General features: G+C 43.1%; 1 protein-coding gene across 2 annotated transcripts in view; it reads right to left on the bottom strand.

Annotated features, from left to right (window-relative positions):
* Positions 1 to 2,659: 2,659 nt before the first annotated feature.
* The window catches only part of Lrrc28 (leucine rich repeat containing 28), a 78,434-nt gene continuing 59,039 nt past the window's right edge, over positions 2,660 to 22,054 (bottom strand). For both annotated transcript variants that reach the window (XM_070043160.1, XM_070043161.1), the window contains exons 6-9: positions 17,749 to 17,851; positions 13,094 to 13,269; positions 10,866 to 11,025; positions 2,660 to 2,971 (exon numbers count right to left, since the gene is read on the bottom strand). In XM_070043160.1, coding sequence (XP_069899261.1) covers positions 2,899 to 2,971; positions 10,866 to 11,025; positions 13,094 to 13,269; positions 17,749 to 17,851 — 512 coding nt within the window. In that variant the 3' untranslated portion in view covers positions 2,660 to 2,898. The remainder of the gene's footprint in view (positions 2,972 to 10,865; positions 11,026 to 13,093; positions 13,270 to 17,748; positions 17,852 to 22,054) is intronic.

Below are 22,054 nucleotides of genomic sequence, written 5' to 3' on the forward strand. Positions count from 1 at the left end.
GTTCAGGTAGTTTAGGGATATAGCTCATGTACTTGAACCAGTAAGTCTCTGGGTCTGTGCTGAGACCTCATGCACGGTGGAACACCTTCAACCCTCAGCCAGAAAGGTGATGGCTCTGCCTTTGATTTCATCTTCTGCTTCAAGGTCAGAGCATAGGGTGTCATCCGGCATCTCCCAAGCAAGCTCAACTCCTGGCATGTGCAAAGGCCTCCCGATGCTCATGGAATGTCAGAGCTCATCAAAATCCCTCTGCATGCCATACTCCCCAGCTCTTCAGTTGTGGGCTTGCCGTTGTTTGCCCCAAAGGTTATGCAGGGCTTTCCAGGAGCCACATGTTAATCAATCGACTGAGTCCTTTAGGCAAGGATCCCAGAGGAAAATGCCTCTTCACACCTGGCAAGCTCCAGGTCGGTAAAATAAATACAGTTTCACCAGTGAGATCTTCGGGGAGCTGCCAGACAGATCAAATGACAACTCTTGGAAATGAATTCTCTCCAGTGGCTTCCAGGATGCTGCTTTTCAGCTCATTGCATATTGCCGTCTCAAGGAGTGGGGATGGGCAGTGGGGCCGGGGGGTTGGGGGGAGACTCCCGCAAGTTAAAACACCATAAAGCTTACTGTACACACGGCAACATGGTCATTCCTCTTGAATAAATGAATATGTTTTGAATTGCTGCAGCCTTTAATAATTTCCTGTTCATTCTGACATTTTTGGCCAATTTTCTCCTTGCTTTGACCCAAACATCTAATGCTGTCTTTTCCAACAAAACAAATTTGGTTAAAATAGTAAAGATGCCACCATTGACATTTCTGTGCCATAGTTCAAGCTCAGTAATCTATAAATAACCATTCATGTGTAAATGGGATCAAAGCAGATCTAGTGTAAGTTTTAGACAGTGGCTCCACTCTGAGTGATACTGAGGTACAGATACAAGGACAATAGTCCATATTCTACTGTGAGGTGAGTGAACCCCCGGCCCCCAGCAATCTTAACTAGAAATAATATCCCAATGGTCCACCTTCCAGCCAGCGATCGATGCTTGTAGCACTGTATTTCCTGTTGCATGATGGGTAGCTTCAGCACACGCCTGTGAAGCTCCACGCCACATGTCTCACCCACCAACCTACAGACATGCAGGAGTTTTGTCGAAACTTCAATTACTCCTAAGGATGAAAGGAGTGGCCCATTTTGATACTGACGTTCAGTTCCTATTATATGCCAAGCCTTTGAAATGTGAAGGCCGAACAGACCAAGCTATGAAAGGGACAAGAGCAAGTCAGAACAGCACACATTCAGCTGGCACACCTGGGAACTTTGTGCCCTCCAATCTACGTGGAAAGTCTGCTTTCCGGGCAGCGGATGGTGTGACTGCAAAGAGATCACACGTCCGTCAGTAACTATGTAGGATTTTTGGCCTTTTCAGAGCCTACCATTAAAAGAGTTAGGGCAGCTAATAAAATCTCATCCACCAACATTTTTGATGAGCATGAATATTTTTGAAAATCAGGGTTCTACCAAGCAACCCTTCCCTGTGCTTCTACCAGTCTTGTCTTATAGAAAGTTGCATCACAAAAAATAACTTTTTTTTTTTAAAAAAGAATAATTTCCCAGCAACCAGATGAACTTGTGGTAGGAAAGGAGAACTGAAATCCAGATTCCATCCTTCTAAAGCAAGACGGACTGCGTGACTCCCCCGTAAGAAGCGAGACCCCGGGCAGTGGGAGGCTCCCTTGCACTCGTTTTTCTCTTTTATGGACTTTTTTTTCTTTTTCAAAAATCCATGGCTGATTTTGGACCTGTTTTTCCTGAACTTTCTTAGTGGTATCTGGACAGTATCTTACATAAATAAGGAATTGAGGGCCAAAATGAAGACAACTTTATCTACCAGCACACAAGTAAATGTGTATACCGAGGCTAGACTCACTTGGGGGGAAAGCAGTAGTGGAAGTAGCTGAGGTCAGGTTTTCATAGGTAACAATACTCAAAAGCCACACAGATTTAATCATAAACTCATCTAACCAGCACAAGGAGGTCTTATTTTGTTGTTTCCCCTTTTCTTATTTTGTGGAAAGTGCTGAACTCTAGAAAGAAGTAGATCCTTTAAAGCCTCAAATGTGCCTCAAAGTTCTCATTTATATATGAAAAAATCTTATCTGGAATTAACAAGTTCAAAACTTGTTTTCCTGTTGTCTTTTTAAATAACGGGTGTATTTCATTACCATCAACATCTGTTGTAAAAATCCTTCCTAAGTCTCTTACTACACTGTCAGCCTCAGAAGGGCTTCTGGAGGGGGGCCTGCAGGGAGCGCTCTCCACTAGGGGAGTCCAGCTTTGCCTATGGCTCTGGGACTCCACCCTGCTCTAGGGTTGGGGAGACCCTGGGGTTGGCAGAGACTTGAGACTGGGAACTGACAAGTTTCCACTGGAGGAAACATGGAGAAAAAAAATCTCTCAGGGGAAATAATCCTCTGGGGAAAGGGGGGATAGGGTGGGGTGCTGTGTCACTGAAGGTATAGCGTTCAAAAGTTAATTTGGCTGTATTATTGAATTAAGAGCTCTTCAGGGACTGTGACTTGCCTTAAATTAGATGTAGGGAGGTTCGACAACTGAATGGTTTACATATGAGACACACTCACATTAAAAGGAAAACAAAAACCACAGAAGACAACATGTCCTTAATTTGGGGGAGGATATATTCCAACGTGGGGGGAAGGGGGAAGGCAATTTTGCTGGGAAGCCCAATCACAACATTTCCAGAGAGTTCTGGCGGCCCCTGCGGTGGACAGTGCAGGGTGGAAGAAGGGCCCAGTCGCGCCTGGCTGGATTCTCGTGGCATGTGCAACCTGCAGGCAGCCACAGTGCCATGCTGCCAGCTCTCCCACGCTCTGAAGCGCTCATCAGCCCAGCAGGTCAAAGGTCTTTAGACACTGGGTGGAACAGCAGTAAGCCACAAAACTGACAGTTGTCCTCCTGGAAGGGAAGAGGGGGAAGAAGAACAGGGTTAGTGTGAGATTAAAGGCTGGATTCTTTATTTCAAAATACACTATGCACTGGTGTATGGAGATGGTATAAGTAATACATTAAGGCAGTTGATCAATAGGAGTTTGGGGGGAGTGGGGGTCAGGAGGGAAGAGAGCAATAGAGCGGGCTGTTCTGATTGCAGTATAGAGTATGCCTGATACTAAATAGAACAGTTCAGTTGGGGAGGGGCAGGTATGGGAGAAGAGGACCCAGGGAGATGATGGGTGAGGATTAATATGGCTGAAGTAGATTATTGACGAGTGAGAAGAGAACAAGGAAAGCTGCTGAAATTGTTTTACAAAGAGGAAGAGAGAGGGACACAGGGAATGAATTTGATCAGGATACACTGATTGCATATATGGAAATGTTATAATGTATACCCTCTCACACTGTACAACTAATATATGATAAAAATAATTTAAAAATGAAGTGTCTGAATTCTTGCCATTGGAGACACTTTTTTTTTGTTAAAACAAAAACACAAACAAACAATTAAGGCTGGGTGTTGGTACAGGCTCAAGTTTATAATTCTAGTTACTCAGGAGGCTGAGATCTGAGGATCATAATTCAAAACCAGCCTGGGCAGGAAAGTCTGTGAGACTCTTATCTCCAATTAACCACCAAGAAGCTGGAAGTGGACCTGTGGCTCAAGTGGTAGAGTTTTAACCTTGAGTGAAAAGCTAGGGGATAGTGTCTAGACCCTGAGTTCAAGCACCAGTACTAGCATCCATACAAAATAACCAACTATGCATGGTCATTAGACTGCATTATAAAAATGGAAATATCCTTTTAAAGCAGGGAACAGGAAGCAGGTATGTGCACATGTGAGCATGGTGTGTGCTCACTCTTGGTGTTGGATGACATTCACCTCAGGAAAAATAAGCCTTTTCCATGGTCTGTTCTGAATCCTGCTTATCAAAATGAGCAGTGCAATCACAGAACTTGTAGTATATTATAACACTTGTACAACAGAAAATGTCACTAACTTATCAACACCACCTTTGTACTGGAGAGCTTAAGCAACCTACTTTTAAGGAATTTATCCTACAGATGTGTTTACTTACAGAAGTAATTTCAGAATTGGATCACGCAGTTCAATGTAACAACAGAATCCCCTCAAACTCATGCCTGAACAGAAGCTCCCTGGGGGCCTCAGACTCGATCTGGTTAGGGGAAGTGCATCCCCTGCTAGCTTTACACATTGGCTATGCTGCATGTTTCCAGGCTTCTCCACTGCCTACTCTCGAGTCTGCCTTCACTGGTGGCCCAGGATCACTCCTAGCTGAGACCCAGAGGATGGCAGTTCCATGCCAGCCCAGGTAGAGACTCTGTCTTAACATACAGACCTGAGTATGGTGGTGTATACCTGTTATCCTAGCTCTAGAAGCAAGCAGAAAAATATGACTGTGGTCTAGGTGTATGCCTGGGTAGGAAACCCTATCTTGAAATAACCATCATAAAAAGGGCCTGGAAAAAAATGGAAGTGGTGCTGTGGCTCAAGCGGTAGAGGGCTAGCCTTGAGCTGAAGAAGTGAGGGACAGCGCCCAGGCCGAGAGTTCAGGCCCCATGACCAACAAAAAAAGGGTCTGGGGGTATGGCTCAGCAGTAGAGCGTAACCTCAGCCCACATAGCACTAAGTTGTAACGACTGTATTTAAGCAAGAAAGAGAAGTAAAAGACATACAAGCTGGAAGGAAGAAATAAAACTATTTGTCTGCAAATGGCACACCATGATTGTCTATGTAGACAGTCCCAAGGCTAGTCTGGTCTTGAACTCATCCCCCTCCTGCCTGAGACTCCTGAGTGCTGGAATTAAAAACATGCACTATCATACTCAGCTCTACAGCAGGTAATTTTTAATGCAACAGACATCAGGGTATGTATATATTTGGATAAATCTCAATTAAAATGAACTTCAGATACTAAATGCGAATGTAGTGTAGAGGATTAGCTGACAAAACTCAACTCTCCTTGTGTTTTGGTTTTGCTTTGTTTTTTTAAGGCAAAATTTACACTTAAACCACTCATACACCAAAGGATTCAGCAGCTACTAAAACCAATGAGTTTTTAAAAGTAAAGCTTCCAAGCAAAGCTGCTAGGTCCACAAAGGAATAGGTTTTACCCTCCCTGAAGGATAATGCCTATTGCATCAGCACCAACTCTTTAGGATACTGGTTGCTCTGTGTGTGTGTGTGTGTGTGTGTGTGTGTGTGTGTGTGTGTGTGTGTGTGTGTGTGTGTGTGTGTGTGTGTGTGTGTGTGTGTGTGTGTGTGTGTGTGTGTGTGTGTGTGTGTGTGTGTGTGTGTGTGTGTGTGTGTGTGTGTGTGTGTGTGTGTGAATGTGTGCAACCTGAGGTATCATATCTCTGCTACAAAGAAATCCCAAGGCTAGGGACTCATGTTGCTTTGGGGAAATTCATCTAATAACAGGCTGTATCTGTTTACTGTATTAATGATCTGAGTTGTTACAAGTATACCAACAAATCTACCACCTTAAGATGAATTGGTGCGGGTTAAGTCCTTTAAAATCCAGACCCTGTGGTCTCAGAGGTGAGTTTTAGAGGTGAAACTTTGAGCTTAGCAACAAGGTCTCCCGTTAAGAAAAAAAAAGAGGCTGAGTCCACAAAGAACATCAGACATTACATTTGTGGTTTGAGAAATCTTTGAGCAAACAGGCAAGGCAGAAGAAAGAGCATTTGAGCTCGCTTTTAAAATACAGAAATACTACTGTTCCTTAAAAGAACAAATCACAATGCTGTTGGCACATATTGGAGCTCACAAATATCATAAGAAATGTGGGATTTTTTCCCCTGCAAATGTGTTTCCTGATTAAAAATTTAAAAAAGCATATCTTTGACTCATACAGAGATTCAAGCCAAAAGAAAAATAATATTTGTAAGAGCTGATCAGATGAAATTGCATGCCTGTGTACATATGAACTTAAGGAAGACTCATTTACCAGTCTACTGTATCTGCTTGAGACATTTAAGTTAGTGGTAACTACTTCTGGGAAGATTCTGTGTGTAGGAAAGGCTTAACATGCCACATACTTGTTTCCTTCTTGGTTGGTCAGCTGACTCTCGGAGTGAAAAGTGTGTGTGTGTGTAATAATGTGCTTTGGTTATAGCAGAATTTGCAGTACCCAGTGCATAGTATAGCACACAGTAGATGTCAAAAACTAATTTCTGAATGATACATTGAGGAACAAACAGTAAAGAACAACTGACTTAAATTTGTCGGGAGGCAGGGCAGTATTTTACTTATGGGACATATCCTGAGTCACCTAAAAATGTGTCAATGAATAAATTTTGACCTGGCAGGGTGGGGGTGGGGAGCAGACGATGACTCCAAACAAGTATGCACATGGTTTGTCACTGGTATTACTTGGTTTCATAGGAAGAAAAGTAATGGGCACCCAAAGGAAAGGGCAAGGAAAAAATGAAGTTTCATGTAACTAAACTGGGTAAGAATTCCCTGGTAGAGATCGGTAAAAAGTAAACTATGAGTGAGAGAGAGAAGGGAGTACTAATTGGTTCTGGAAGATGAAAAGAAACTGTAAGAACAAGACAGTCTGCACGCTGTCTGAAGTCTCTAAACAAGGCACAAGGACTCAACATCTGGAGCTCTCATGTTAGTGCGCTGGCCTGGAAGCTAGAAATAAAAGACTATGTGTGTGTATGTACACACACACACACACACACACACACACACGCACACACACACACATATATGTACATACATAGTTTTTCTTTTTTAAAAACCCTAACAGAAATTCCTCAAAGAACCAGGCAATGTCATCCCGGGTTTGAAAGCTGCCCGAGTGTGGCCCACGGTGCCATCTCCCCACAGGTGCTGCCCCATCACAGGCTGGGGACAAACAGTGTTTACTGGCTGACTAGATGCATTAACAGAGGAGAAGGTGAGTTTTTTTCTCAGCCATTCACAAGTAACTTGAGAGGAATTGTTACAGGAAACCACTGGCCTCCTAATGTTGTAATAATTAAAAATGGTTTTGATCTCCAAGGCAATACTGTTGCAAAAGTTCGAGACTTCTCAAAGGAAGCCACTGTTACTTGGGTTGTATGGGTCCTCTAAATTTTTGTCTACATATATACAGATGTTTAAATATGTGTTATGTATACATAGACACGTGAATGTTCACGCCCATGACTGACTGACAAAAATCAGATCAAATCACGCCTATTTTTTTGTGAATCCATTGTAAAAGGTTTTCAAGTAATCAGAAATATTTCCCTATACCAATCTTTCCTTTTCTTTCTTTAATCTGTATAAAATTTTAGGCAAAAGATTTTTTAATCCCTTTAAATATGTATCAAAAAGAAACAGTAAAAGGACATCCTTGTTGAATATATAGGGTTAGAATTTAAAATCTCTCATAGATCAAGTAGTTCCCCATAAGAGGTACTAGATGGCTAACCGCCCCTTCCTTCTTGCTTCGGTCATGAGAGGACACATAAGAAATTGGTTGTGCCAGGTGCCAGTGGCTGACGTCTGTAATCCTAGCTACTCAAGAGGCTGAGATCTGAAGATCACAGTTCAAAGCCAGGGCAGGAACGTCCGTGAGCCTCTTATCCCCAATTAACCACCAGAAAACTGGAAGTGGTGCTATGGCTCAAGTGGCAGAGCGCTAGCCTTGAGCTGAAGAGCTCAGGGACAGAGCCCAGGCCCAGAGTTCAAGCCCCATGACTGACAAGAAAAAAAATTGATTGTATCCATCTGAAGTTCTTTATTTTAATAAAGAAATAATAAAGTTTTCAGAATGAATGTGTGCTATGTGTAGAGGATACAAGTCATGAACTTACTAGCCATTTTTCTCTGCTACGTGCAGTTGAAGGTTTAAAAATAATGCAAAGTATTATAACTTTTTCCTTCATTCTGCATTAAATTTAGGACAAAAGTTAACACTTCCATGGAACTTGGTATTTCAGAAGAATATTCAATATGTTCCCTTTAAAAATAATACCAGATGTCCACATGAATTTAGATACTAGCTGATATAATATATTAGTTTATGACAAGCAATGAGAACTAAGTTGAATATATTATAAAAAGTCCAAAATAATATGATCAAGACTTTTTAGAGTTGATGATATTGAAAATACTGATTTTATTTTCAGCCTGGAAATTCAAGTATTTTGGTTTCAGTTATAAAAGAAGTACTTTAAAGACTATCATAGCCAACTGAAGTCTCAGCTTTGAACACAGTCTCCCTGCCAATATGGGAGTCTGCTGGATGAAATGATAATGTGTGTGTGAGACCCAGCAGACATCCATGTCTTGGCATTTCAGCTCTGCCTCACCCACAGGCGGTCTGGCCTTGTCCAACAAAAGCACTTTGCCCAAGTCCTCGATACTCAATAGATTCATCTTACCAGATTAGTACTATTATATTTCTATTCTGAAACAATCCAAGCTTATTCATACCTAATTTCTAGTCATAAGTGGGAAATGCGAATGCTAATTATGGTGCCCACATTTCTATAAAGATAACAAAAAATGACTTCATTGGAAGGTTCTACTTTAAGTTCCAATTTAAGCTGGTACAGTGGTTCATGACTATAATTCCAGATACTGGGGAATGGAGCATAGGTAGGTAGGATTGTCATACTAAGCAAGAATGTGAGACCCTTTTTGAAAAAATAACTAAGGTAAGAGGCCCTGAATTCAAACCCTTGTACTGCAAAAAGAAAAACAGAAGTTCATTTTTAAAAACAGCTATTTAAAATTTAGAATTTGGCTACTGAGCATTCTGACTACCCTGTTTTGTTTTCATTTTCCTATTTGCAGTAAGGAAATGCCTTCCATAGTAAAGTGTGTAATTATTATCACATGAAGAAGGTACAGTTCAATAAGATTTTCTGTGGTATCTTGTAAGCATGAAGTTCATTTGCTACAAATACAATAAAATCAGAAATAAACCATCTGTAAGCTATACAGGTAGGTGGGAATCCTCAGCATTTTCTTGGTATTTCAACAGTGATCCAGGGCCTGTCACATGGATGATGGCTGTGAATCCACAAAGGGCTAAGTAGACATCTCTTATCCTCCTCCTGTTAATGGAGGGATAAAGCTCAGAGACTCTTACTAACCTCCCCATGGGGGAGTCAGGGTGAGAACCTGTGCTACCCACAGGCAGACAGTGTCAGAACTAACTGAGTTGGAGGCCTAGATCAGTCTCCCACTGCAGGACCAATGGCTTGTTTGGTGTACAGGGAAAATCCTAAACATTTGGCTTGAGAAGTGACCTGTACAGCAGGACACACATTCTGAGTTTGAGTCTGGGGTTGGTTTGTTTTTCTCAAGACAAGCACCAAGGTTCAGAATATGGCTCCTGTGTGTAGGAAACAGGAACTGAAACCGTACCAAATGGGATGAACTAGAGCAAGAAAAGGATAAACACAGTTTTTAGAAGAAGCAGGTATAGACAAGGAGTAAGTAACCCACTTGTTGGAAATCTATTATGAATAAGGTGTTTGCCTTCTTTATCTGTGACTCATCGCAATGGCCCCCAACATGCAGGAGACTACCCCCATTTTGAAGCTCAGAGCTCAGCACCTGCCCAAGCTCTCACAGAGGAAGAGCCAGGCCTGTGAGGAGCAAAGTCCATGCCCTGAATGCTGCACACACTGACTGTACTTGGGAGATGAAGAGATGAAGGAAAGCAGCTGTGTGTGTGTGTGTGTGTGTGTGTGTTGTTCAGAGGTAAGAGTATTCACGAAACTGTGTGTGTGTGTGTGTGTGTGTGTGTGTGTGTGTGTGTGTGTGTGTGTGTGTGTTGTTCAGAGGTAAGAGTATTCACGAAACTCTGGGTTCCATCCCCAGCACTGGGAAAACAAAAAGGAAAAGAGAAGGAAGCAAGTTGGGAGGGAGAGAGAAAGGAGAAAGGAAGGGAAGAAAGGAGGAAGAGAAAAGAAAAAAGTGTGAGGAAAATTTTTCCATAAAAATGATCACAATGAGGCCAGGCAAGGTAATAAATGTCTGCAATCCTAACACCCAGGAAGCAGAGTCAGAAGGGTCAAGACTTTGAAGCTAGCATGAACTACAAAGCAAAAAACAAAACCCCTAAAAAAAACAACTCCAACTAACTAAAATAACTGATCATAATGGAAAGACTAGTTAACACTGACAAGAGTCATAGAGTTCTGTTACCTGGAAAATGGATTCACCCCAAATACTACATTTAAGGGATAAGTGAGGTATTAAATGGCTTTTTTCCCCCCAAACCTTAAATTTTTCCCACTTAGACAATCACACATTTGAGGATGGATAAACCAAGCTGGTGCATGCACATGGGGAGTTTTCATCCCCGGTCCTAGGTTTAATTGTCAGGAATTCTCTTTCTAACCGAGAATCAACACTGGGGTTTAATTTGTGAGCATTCTCAGCGGACTCAGGCATGATGCCAGGAAACAGGGTGGCATGAGCATGCCACATGCACGTGTGTGTACAGGGTGTGCTCATATTCTTCCAGTTAGCAACTAAACAGAAGGGCTGGGTGCGGCCCATTATACAAGGACTGTTTTTCTTGCATCCTTGCTGCCTAGACTATTGTGAACAGGGGCATGGCAGGAAAACATTCCCACAAAGAACGAGCTACCCTGAAGAACACAGTCAAGCTGGTTTTGTGTACGACCGATAAAAGAATAGTCTAGCTTTCTTGTAATGCTGAAATGTGTACTTGTTGTCTTTAGCTGTACCTCAGGAAGCATCTGATACTTCTTGAAAGCTGCAGATTTAACTGTGCTTTCATGCTCAGCCTTCTCTTTCCCCATGCTGCACCCCTCACCCAGGCATAAACCCTGGTGCCCACTTAAGCATGATTACCCTTGGTGCAGCCCTGCCATTGGCGTCTCCCTCAAGGGAAAGAGCTTGGGGTAGACGATGGTAAACATGGGCTCGCTGCACCGGTGGCAGTGCCCCAGGGGGCAGTGCAGCAGCTCCAGGAGACTTCTGGGTAAGGAGATCGGAGACAAGAAGTTCAAATCTGGAACACAAGAAAAAAAAAAAAACCACACACACATGACTGGAAAAAAAAGATTCCCTTAAACCAGACTTTTTTTCAAATCCTTTTCTTTGTTACCAAATAAGTTTATTCGAACCTTTGTAAAACTATTTAGTTAAAAGTACTTTGTGTTGAAAATTCTGTTATCTGATAGGCATTCAATAAAACTCTAACATTATTAGGAAATGAAAGATTTTTTTTTTTACAGTTTTCATACAAAAAGAAAATGAAAATCTCCTCTTTGAAGGGAAACCAGAAGCTGTCCTGAGGTAGAGTCAAGGAAAGAATAAGATCAAATAGTCTTTAAGAACAAGGATCAAAAAGGCATCAATTTATCCAGACAGGGCTTTGCCAGCCTTTGTAAGAACTAAGAACTGAGAGGCCGGGTCTGAAGTCTATTGCTAACTTCCATTGAACTACCCTAAATCTACTGTTACCTGTCAATCAATCATCAACTAGGGCTAGAATATTATATATGATTTGTACATAATATTATGTATACCTATTTTCATATATACTCTATATAAATGAAATGTGGGCGCCAAGGACAACGGACATAAAGGACCCACGCCTTTCTGCATCTCACTCCCCTGGGTTCAGAGCATTCTTGGTCTAAGGTACATGAAGGGATGTGGCCAGCAGCAAAACATCCCTACAACCATGCAATCCTGACATAAATCTACTCTGAGGCTATGCTGCTAAGCACCTTGCAGAGACAGGAATGTCCATATTGAGGTAAAATCCAAAACCAAAGATCTTCATCGAGAAGGAAACGCTCATCATTTTTGTGACCGGTTGCTCTTCCCCAGCTCTCGCCCAGGTTTTCCCTCTCACCGCTACGCACCAGTTGCATAGCTCCTTTTCAACAGTGTCTAGTGAGTATCACTGCTGCCTTTGCTCTTCCTTTCTCTCTCCATGTCTGTCTCACTTCATACTCTCTGCTTACGTTTTAAAAACAACTTTACACTCGATATTGCTGGAAGGGTACATTTTTAGAGACATGTATATTTGCATATCCATGTATGTATGAGTATATATGAAGACAAAACACTGGTAGCTTTAAAAACACCTAAATGTATTTTTTATTAATAAGAAATTTTGTCTGAATAATACTGCCTTATACTTCCCTGTGTTTGGTGCTGGGACTGATTCCAAGGCCTCCACATGCTAAGCTCGGAACATCTACACTGAGCTGCCCACAGCCCCGCCTGGTGCTCTCTTGGGGTATTTTAGATACATGCCCCACAACACGAAAAATACATGTGCTTTGAAATTCTTTCCAAAACAAGACTTGGCACACTGGGGCAATACTACCAAAGGTTCTTATGTTTCTCAGATGTGAGAAGACAGCAAGGAACAATCCTGCTCTGTTGAAGGGATGTTTGAGTTTGCATTAAGGATAAGATCTTATGGTCAAGGGTCACTTCCATGTAGAGTGCGTACAGATTCTACACGCTCATTTCCTTCACTGAAGTATGGTTTTAACGTCAGTAAGTATATTTAAAGAAGGCAAAGAATGCATCCTGTGTTTGGGGGTGAGGAACAAAAGGACCAGTATTGAAAAAATACTAAAAATATTGAAAGGTCCAGTCAGGCACTGTGTTACATGCCTGTAGGCCCAGCTATTGGAAAGCTGAGGCAGGAAGATCTCTTGAGCCAAATGGTAGTCTCACAAAATTTGATGCACATCCTAGAAAATTAGGAAAACTGAGAGAAGGGGGTGAGGTGGGGAGACATGGGAGAGAAGGATGAAAGGGATGACACTGTTCAAGATGCAGTGTGCTCATAAACTACTTTGTGGAATGGTAACTCTTTTGTACAACTACTTAAAGAAAGCAAGGAGAAGTAGTAGAAGAGGAAGGAAATTAATTCTATTGCACAACAGTATGAATACACATAATCCCACCTAACTAGATGTTTACACAAAGTAGTAAATTTTGTGTCACATATCTTTTACCACAATAAAAATGTTTTACAAGATGTCGGCCAAGCCAGGCAGTATAAAACACACTTGACTGTTCACTAAGAGACGCAAGAGAAGCCTGTGTACCTTTTAGAAACATGTGGTAGGTGTGATAGAGACTCCTCATGGCCAGCTCCTGCAGGGGCAGAACGTGATCTTTCTCGGTCCCTATGGCCTTCACCTCGGCTGGAAGGAAGACGGTCAGCTGTCCCGAGGAAAAGGAGAGCAGCTTCGCCTCAGACACTTGGATGGGGGCACCACAGCTGCAGAGAGACACATCCAGTGCTATCAGAACCAGGGGAAGGAGAAGGGGCTGCACCCACGTCTGGGAATGTGGGACTACTCAAGTGCCCACTGCTTTTCATTGTGGTCACGTGCTGTCCTGGGCCCCATTCTGCATCCTGCCTCAGAAACGAGACATCTGTCTGTTAGACCGAAGCTAAGTCATGGCACTTCCAACAGGGATGGCTCTGAAGGAGCTGAGATTGTCTCTGAGAACTCTCTTTTCTCATTTTTGCTACCTTTTCCCAATGGAGGCTGATGGAATCTTTCAAATTTAATGAAAAAAAGTAACAGAGGTTTTGTGCAGCAAAAGCAAAGCCCACAAATATTTCAAATGGCAGACAATAACTTTAGTAAAGAAAAAGATTCTGGCCGAGTTTGGCCCATTGCCTACAGCCACCCATAACCAGAAGGCAGAGATGTCCTTGTTCCTTCGGTCACCAACCCTTAGCAGTCTGGTCTCACTCTACCTCCCCTTTAAAAGTTCTGATATTTTTCTTAGATGGCCAACCAGCCAGTAAACTTGGCTCTGTGAACATGATCTAAGATAGTATCTCTAACCCTGAGCAAAACCAGCAATGATACATCAGCACAGGCCTGGAAGGCAGAAAGCCTGGACTCATTCAATTGTTAAACGTTCTTTCATTTGTTCCTTGCTTCTCTCCATCAGAACAGAGCTGCAGAGCACTGAGATTCAAAAACCAAATGAAGCCAAGTGCTGGTGGCTCACTCCTATAATCCTAACTACACTCAGGAGGCTGAGATCTAGAGGATCAATGTTCAAAGCTAGCCTGGGCAGAAAAAAAAATGAGACTCCATCTCCAATTAACCAGCAAAAAGCTAGTCTGGTGGCATAGCTCAAGTGGTATAGTGCTGGAGGTGTGGCTAAGTGGGCCTGATACAATCTAGTAACTTCAAGGCCTTGGGTTCAACCCCACTACTGTCAGGGGCACATACCTGTCATTCCCAGAGACAGGAGAACACAAATAGGATGCCTGAAGTCCAGGTTGGATCAGTCATAAATCAAGACCCCAAAATAACCAATACATAAAAGGACTGTGAGTGTGGCTCCAGTGGTAAAGTACCAGCCTAGCAAGCTCAAAGTCCTAGTATTGTCCCTGCCCCTCAAAAGGGAAAAAACTGAAATGACCCCCTTTGCTCAGGAGAGGAATTACAACACAAGTGCTCTGATGTGGAGTGGAGAGCGGATGAGCAGAGTCCACAGGATTCTGATTCCAGCAGGGCTTGTATATGTGTGAGGGGGGAACAGGGTGTGGGCAACAGCAAAGGACGGAAGATTAGGGCTCTGTCTGCAGTTTCAGGAGGGCTGGCAGGAGGGACCAGGGTTTGAAAGGGTAGGAGGAGGATTCCAAGAATGCTAGCAGAACTAAACATTGAGAGGGCTTTTATTCACGGGATGGTTAGATGGTTCTTACAAAACCATGTGGCCACAATACGGTGATCAGGGAAGAGACTAGTAGCAAAGAGGTAATAAGGAGCATCGACATGGAAACAGGAATGCGGAAGTTGGCGTGGTAGGTAGATGGTGTGGAATAGCCATTTGGATAAAACCCAAATAATTCATGTTTTCAAACTACTCATACCTTGGTGGGGGGAGGGGAGGAGGTGCCTATTTTGAATAGAAATGTCACTAACTTTCAGAAGCAGGAAACATGGGGTAGGCTGGATTCAATCCACCCAACCACATCTTTCTCACACAGAGCTGTTTCTGTTGATTTGAACATAAGAGCTCTGGTCTTTTAGCCACGAGTGTGTTTTTAGGTTATTTCAAAACAATCTAATATGGTACATTTAAATTTTAAGGAGAAAAACACAACAATAGGTCTTCTCCGTCAATCTACTTTTTTAGTCAGATGGGGTTACACAGTACTTTAGTGTGCTTTTGAGGGGACAGAATCAGGGTTTGAACTCAGGGCCTTGGGTTTGCCAGACAAGGACTCTACCACTCAAGCCAGGGCCCCAGCCTCAACGTGCTTTAGTTCATGTGATCTTTCAGGTTAATTAAGAAGATTTAAACAAATCTTTTTACTAGTCTCATGATATTTCAGAATGTGCAGGAATCATAATTCCTCTAATGGGGATTTTGGCCTTGAAAACAGAGATCTCCTTTAAAAAGGCTGTAGTAAAGTATCCATTTTTCAGCTAGATGCGGCCTATACAACTATAATCCCAACACTCAGGAGGATGAGGTAGGAAGATCATGAGTTTGAGGCCAAGATAAGCTACACAGTTGAGACTGTCTCAAAAAACACCCCCCACAAAAAAAACACAAACATTTCCCTGTGGCATGATCTTATCATTATCATTTTACACTGTGGCCAATGTGCATAATGAAAAGTGTCACCATGGTTCTGATTTTGATCACCTAGTTGATGGTGCTTAATCTTCTGCCAACAGTCACTGTCACTCAGGCCATTTCACCACTGGGAGAATTAGGCTGTAGTAAAAGTCTCTCAAGGACTTGCTAGGGTTAATCACAACTACAGTGAAACCAGCTGTGGGAAAAACTCACTGACCTAAAAACATCAGGGCACATTCTATACCTCTATTTCAGTAGCATCGCAGAAGCTTCTTGAAAAAAAAAATCTCTCATCAGCCATCTCATGCAGGCTCTGAACTCACTTGTGCTATCCCAAGATAACAAGTGTATAGGAGTCCTAGGGGAAGGGCATGATGCCTAGGTGCTCTCTCTGGAGCAATCAGGGCGTATGGCATTCCCTGGAGGTGGCCAATGGGAGATGGCTGTCCTCCCCTCTCTTCACAGAACTACATGTGAAGTGTGCCAGTTATGCAGGATCTGGGAAATAAGACAGGACGAGTCAAGCATGCTGGTGGAATAGTCTTAAAGGAGCTCCTTTGGCTGCTGAGCTGGGAAAAGTAAGGCAGGAAAAGTAGTGGTGGAAACACTTTGGATTATATAGAAGAGGTGGAAGGCATCTTTCTAAAAGCTGACTGAAGAGGAAAGATTACTGCTGTTCTGAAAACAAGACTGTCAGTTCTCATAAAATGAAATGTCTGGTTGCTAGAACCATGAGCCGTATTGAAAGACTATGTCCAATGTTAAGTTTTAAGTATTTCCAATTGATAAAGTCTGTGACATAAGGGTTATAACTAGTGAAATTATCATTGCAATGAAATTCAGAGGAAGAAAAATGTTTAGCAATGCTGATTTCTCTACTTTCTGTGTTGGAAACGCTGTTTCTATGGTACATGTGTAGCAAATCAACATATCATAGCCTTAAATATATACAATTTTATGTCAGTCATAGCTCAAGGAATGTAAGGGGCAACTCAGAATATGCTTTTTCTGGGCCTTGTCCATCAGCTGACACTCAGTGCTCTTACCTTGCATCTGTGCCCTTTGATCTGAGCCATTCTCTGAGGCAGTCACTTTACAATCACCTTGGGCTCCAGGAAAGACAGGATTCACCAATAGCATCTTATGACAAAAGGTAAACTGCCCCTCAGGCCGGCTATGCCATCTCCTGATTGGGTAGAGAAAGGCAAAACTGCTCCTCCCTCCAGTGGAAGCAGTAATAACTTTTCTGAAACTTCTCAAGGGACAAAGACTGAGCTAATGGTCAACTAGGCCATGCCTGTGACTTAAGCCTGTCTTCACAAAGCATACTTTATCACTCCTTGCCCCTAATTCTTTGAGTTTACCTGGAAGCCAATGTCTGTACTCCTGAAGATGACTGGAGAATTACTGGAGTGCTGCCTTCCCATGGCTGCCATGGAATAAATCTCCTTTTGCCCTTCACCATGTCTCTCTATTTAGCCTAGGGGAGTGAGTGGCTACACCTAATATGGTACTCTGGACTTTGGGCCTGGGGGCTAAAAACCTAGTTTCATGACATTAGGTAAAAATTAAAGCTGTTTGGAAGGTGTGGTGGCTCACGCCTATAATCCCAGTTGCTCTGAAGTCAGAGATAAGGCAATATATTCTCCCTATCTTGGGCAAACAAAGAGAACAAAGACGTCAGCTCCACCAATAACTGGTGCAGTGGTACATATCTGTCATTCCAGCTACATGCAAAGTGTACATGGAAGTGTCCTCAAAGGGTGTGCTCAAGACCCTACTCAAAAGCGGCTAAAGCAAAAAGGGCTAAGGGCATGGTTCAAGTGGTAGAGAGCCTACCTATACCAGGTGAAAGGCACTGAGTTGAATTCCCAGTACCACCAAAAAATAAAATAAATACAGCTGTTTTTATCCATAGCAAAAACAAAGTAAGTACAGATTCTTTTAACTGTAATAAACTACTGACTGAACCTATAGTTCAACAGCTAAATTTAACACACAATGTTCTAGGCTGCTTGCCCAATAGTCTTGGTCCAGTAAGATATTTGGTCTAGCGTTATTCAGGCCAAAGACAAAATTGACTAGAATGAGCAAAAGCAGTCCATCTGTTTTTAAGTGCTGAGAGAGACATGGACCTTACCCACTGCACCCGATGACTTTATTGTACAGGTAGGAGGGCAGGCCTTTCAGGTGAATATTGTTGTCCACGTACACATACTGGAGCTCTCGAGACCGACCTAAATCTGGATTAGAGAGAGAAGGGCTGTCATTCTTTTCAGTAGGCACCATAATACTGTGAACTATGAAATGCAGTGCATAGCATTGGTGCTATTTAAACATTTCTATTCTGGATGACAAAATGTGGTGGATTTAAATTCCGAGTGGGAAAGCATACCGGCTGCAGTGTTAGGTTCTGGCTTGTAGACAAGTTACCCCGCCAGTCTAGATTCTGATTTTCTAAAAGTACATCGTGAAATCACTGGGGGTAGGACATGAATGCATTTCCTTCCATAGGAAAATTCTGTGACCTTTTTTTAGGCATGTCCATTTTAGAGACAGTTTCTGTAGGTCATTCATTTTCTCTTTTTCCTCTCCATAGAACATGCTACACAAAGTATAGCAGACAGGTCCACCCAAACAAGCTGACTTCTGCTCCTGATGAAGTATGTCTGCTTGGGCAAACTTCTGCTTTGCCAATTCTTGTAGGTCCAAAAGTGTCCTTCCCTATAAAATCTGGTTTTCATAAGAAAGCCCCCTGAGCCTGGTTAGCGAGACCTCACTTCCATATCTGAGCACTCTCAACAACTGATCATTGTCCTCTACTGTCTCTCGGGTGATGTCCACTCCTGACCTGTCTTCACAAGAACTCCTTTACCCACTCAGTAATTTCCTACATTCTGACCCCCACCCCGCTCCTTGGTTATATATTCCCAAGTTAGCCCAGTATCTCTCTACCATTCTAAGTCCCCACTATAGTGGCTTCTCTACCTATTTAAATGGTTTCCAATAGTCTACCCCTGTGCTCTCCCAATAGTCTACCCCTATGAAAAGTTTCAAATGGATGGAGATCTTTTGTCTGGTCTGATACAAAGACGAGGAGGGTGATGGAGGGCTAGGGATCAGGGTTGGTCAGGCTGGGGTCTCAGGAGCCAGGCAGCTATGGGAGTGGGCAGGTTTGCCCTGTGGCTGCTGTGTGGATTAGAAGTGAGGCAGAGTCCAGATCCCAGGCTAACCCGGCAGTGTGAAGGTGGACAGCACCTGGTGCCAGTGAACAAGGACTAGGGTGGAATTACCTAGAATGAGAAGAGGTAAGCAAGAGTCTGCAAGAGGACAGTTGTGCCAGACAGAGGCAGAACCTGCCTATTTTCCAGAGTGAGCAGAGCACTGGGGGGCGGAGAGGGGGCAGGGGAAGAGGAAGGAGAATCTGGAAAAAAACTTGGTGTGAAAATCAGGCCCAAAGTCCCATGGGCCATTCTCTGGCCAAAAGACAGCAGAGACCAAATGTCCAGGCCATTACTTCCCACATGCCAAGCAATGGGTGACCAGCTGTGTTTTCTACTTCTGGCACTTTTTGTCACAGAAGCACACTTCAGAGTCTGCAGTAGCCTTGCTCAACCTTTTGCTCCCTGAAGCAAAACCATCATCTGTGAAAGGACTTCCAGGCTTCTGCTTATACAAAGAGAAAATAGGAAAAGGTTGAAGATCTCTTTCTCCAGGTTTGAAGAGAGAAAAAGGCCTAAATTGAAATAGTTAAATAAGAAGGGTCTTAGATGCCTGTACATTTCAAAACATAAGCTGGGTGCTGGAGACTCATACCTGTAATCCTAGCAATTCAGGAGTCTGAGAGCTGAGAATCACATTTGAAGGACAGCCTGGGAAGGAAAGGCTGTGAGACTCTTGTCTCCAATTAACCACCAAAGGGCTGGAAGTGGAACTGTGGCTCAAGTGGTACACTGCTAGCCTTGAGCACAAAATCTCAGGACAGCATTCAGAACTTCAGTTCAAGTCCCAGGACTGGCACAGAAACAACAACAACAACACCATACACACACAATACACATTTTCTCTCTCTCTCTCTCTCTCTCTTACACACACACACACACACACACACACACACACACACACACACACACACACACAAAACCACAAACAAACCATAACTATTTTCCCATATCAAGGATTTTTAGGTACTATGCCAGGCCTTGGGGATATAGGTAGGAATACTACATTAATAGGTGGCAACTCAGAATAGAAAATGACAACTGAGATATGACCATTGCTATTAGAAGCTGGGACAAATCTCACAGCTCGCAGATGGGTTCTGAATAATTTATCACCCAGGGTGGGAGGAGAGGTTGGTAAGAAAGGGCTGGGGTAAGGAAGGGTTCCTGGTGGGTGAAGAGGGTAAGAAAGGGTTCACTGCCTCCTCTCCTTACCACTATTGGTCCTGTAATAATAATCCTGTCTGGGACTAGCGATGGAGCAAGTTACACAAAGGGACAAAATTTGGGAGCATGGGGGACAGGTCCCAGAGAGAGAGGTGGTGGGAGAAAGGGAAATTTCTGGGCTACTGCCTAGATGCCCTTTCCTAGTGGGGAGGTCTTAACAGTATCTAAAACGAGGCAGAAATGATGGGTGTGATTTCAGGGCTCAAGACAAAAGGCACAGTGGATTCTCCGTTCCCCTCTTTGGGATTCCTCAGGATAGGAAGACAACTTCCTGTCACAGGGGCTCTCCCAGCAGCCTCACAGAGGAAAAGAGGCCTCCGGCCACAGCCAGGTGTATAAACATCTGGAAACTCCTCCATGCCCCAGGTGAAGCCTTTAGGTAACTCCAGCCCAGTGACTATGCAAATATCCTCTTCTTCTCCAACATGTGCCTGCTACATTTTACCACCCTCCAAGGATCTTGTCTGCAGCACTGCATGGTATTTATCTCATGGTGATTTTTCTATTACCCTTTTTCTTGCTACAATTATTAACAGAAAAGTTAGAGGCCATAGCCTCTAGAGACAGCCAAGGACACAGAACGGAACCAAGTGGATGGGACATGTCACTCCTCTAATAGACTACTGAAGAGGACGACATGCAAAATCATACTACAAAGTTCAATGGACGTTGACACATAATGATGTAGCTTTGCCTTCTTTCCACTTAGAGAAAAAAAGATGAATAGTTAATGATCTGAAAATGCTATTTGGTTTACATTTTGCCTCAGGTTTTCAGTGTAACAAAATGTGGTGTGCACCTCTTGGTTAATAGTGAAAGACTTAGGTTTAAAGCTATATCAAAACTAGTATCATCTGTGTTCAAATCGATTCCACATTGCCCAGCATACTGCCTTGTGGATGTGGGTATTTAATACACTTAAGCTTTCCAAACAGCACAATCTGGCTGAGACTTACTGCTTCTGGTGCTCTGAGCCAGTCTCCTCTGCTGTATTCTGAGGTTAACAATACCTAACTCACTGTCTTGTTAAGACAATCCAGCAATGGAGATGGTGCTGAGCTCGATTCCCTGCAAAGCCAAGTGCTGCTCAGGACATCTTAGTCCTTTATCTCCTCTTCTGAACATACAGAGATCCCGAAAGGGAGTGCAGGATAGGGAAGAGAACCAGCTGCTCAGCATTTTAGCTGGTGCAGCACAGCCTGCTGGTGAGGCAGAGAACAAAATGCCAGCAAGGTCACAGACTGTGAAGGTCATGCTCCCACAGCCTCCTGAGAGAGTGCGCTCAGCTAGCTAGGAAGCAGTCTGCTGGCAAAAGCCCAAGCACTGTGGGAAGGCATTTTTCATCATAATGAGTCAAAATAGGAGTATCTGCTACGAAAAAGCTTTGAGATACCTCTTATATGCTTAACAGAAAAACTTTACTCACTTTGGAAGAGACATTTATTGGCTATTAAGTATTCTGTTTTTCCCCCTTCTATTAATATTAATGTAACAGTACTTTGTAACAAATATACCATGCATTAAAACTCGGGGTGTGTGTGTGTGTGTGTGTGTGTGTGTGTGTGTGTGTGTGTGTGTGTGTGTGTGTGTGTGTGTGTGTGTGTGTGTGTGTGTGTGTGTGTGTGTGTGTGTGTGTGTGTGTGTGTGTGTGTGTGTGTGTGTGTGTGTGTGTGTGTGTGTGTGTGTGTGTGTGTGTGTGTGTGTGTGTGTGTGTTGTGGTATCTAGGCCTGAACTCAAGAGTCTCTGTGGCTCTTGCTCAGCCTTTTCTCTCTAGGCTGGCATTCTAATCTGGAGCCATGCCTCCAGTCCAGCTTCTTTGTTGGTTAACTGGACCTTAAACAGTCTTTTGTGCCTCAGCTGGCTTTGAGCTGTGATCCTCACATCTCAGCCTCCTGAATAGACAGGATTACAGACTTGAGCATCTGGTACCCAGACTTCCATGCAATCAATAACATTGTAAATGTGTGTGCAAAAGTGCTCAATATGTAAAATGTATA

This window comes from Dipodomys merriami, unplaced genomic scaffold, assembly GCF_024711535.1.
Source record: "Dipodomys merriami isolate MVZ:Mamm:240054 unplaced genomic scaffold, mDipMer1.0.p SCAF_33, whole genome shotgun sequence".
Taxonomy (NCBI): domain Eukaryota; kingdom Metazoa; phylum Chordata; class Mammalia; order Rodentia; family Heteromyidae; genus Dipodomys; species Dipodomys merriami.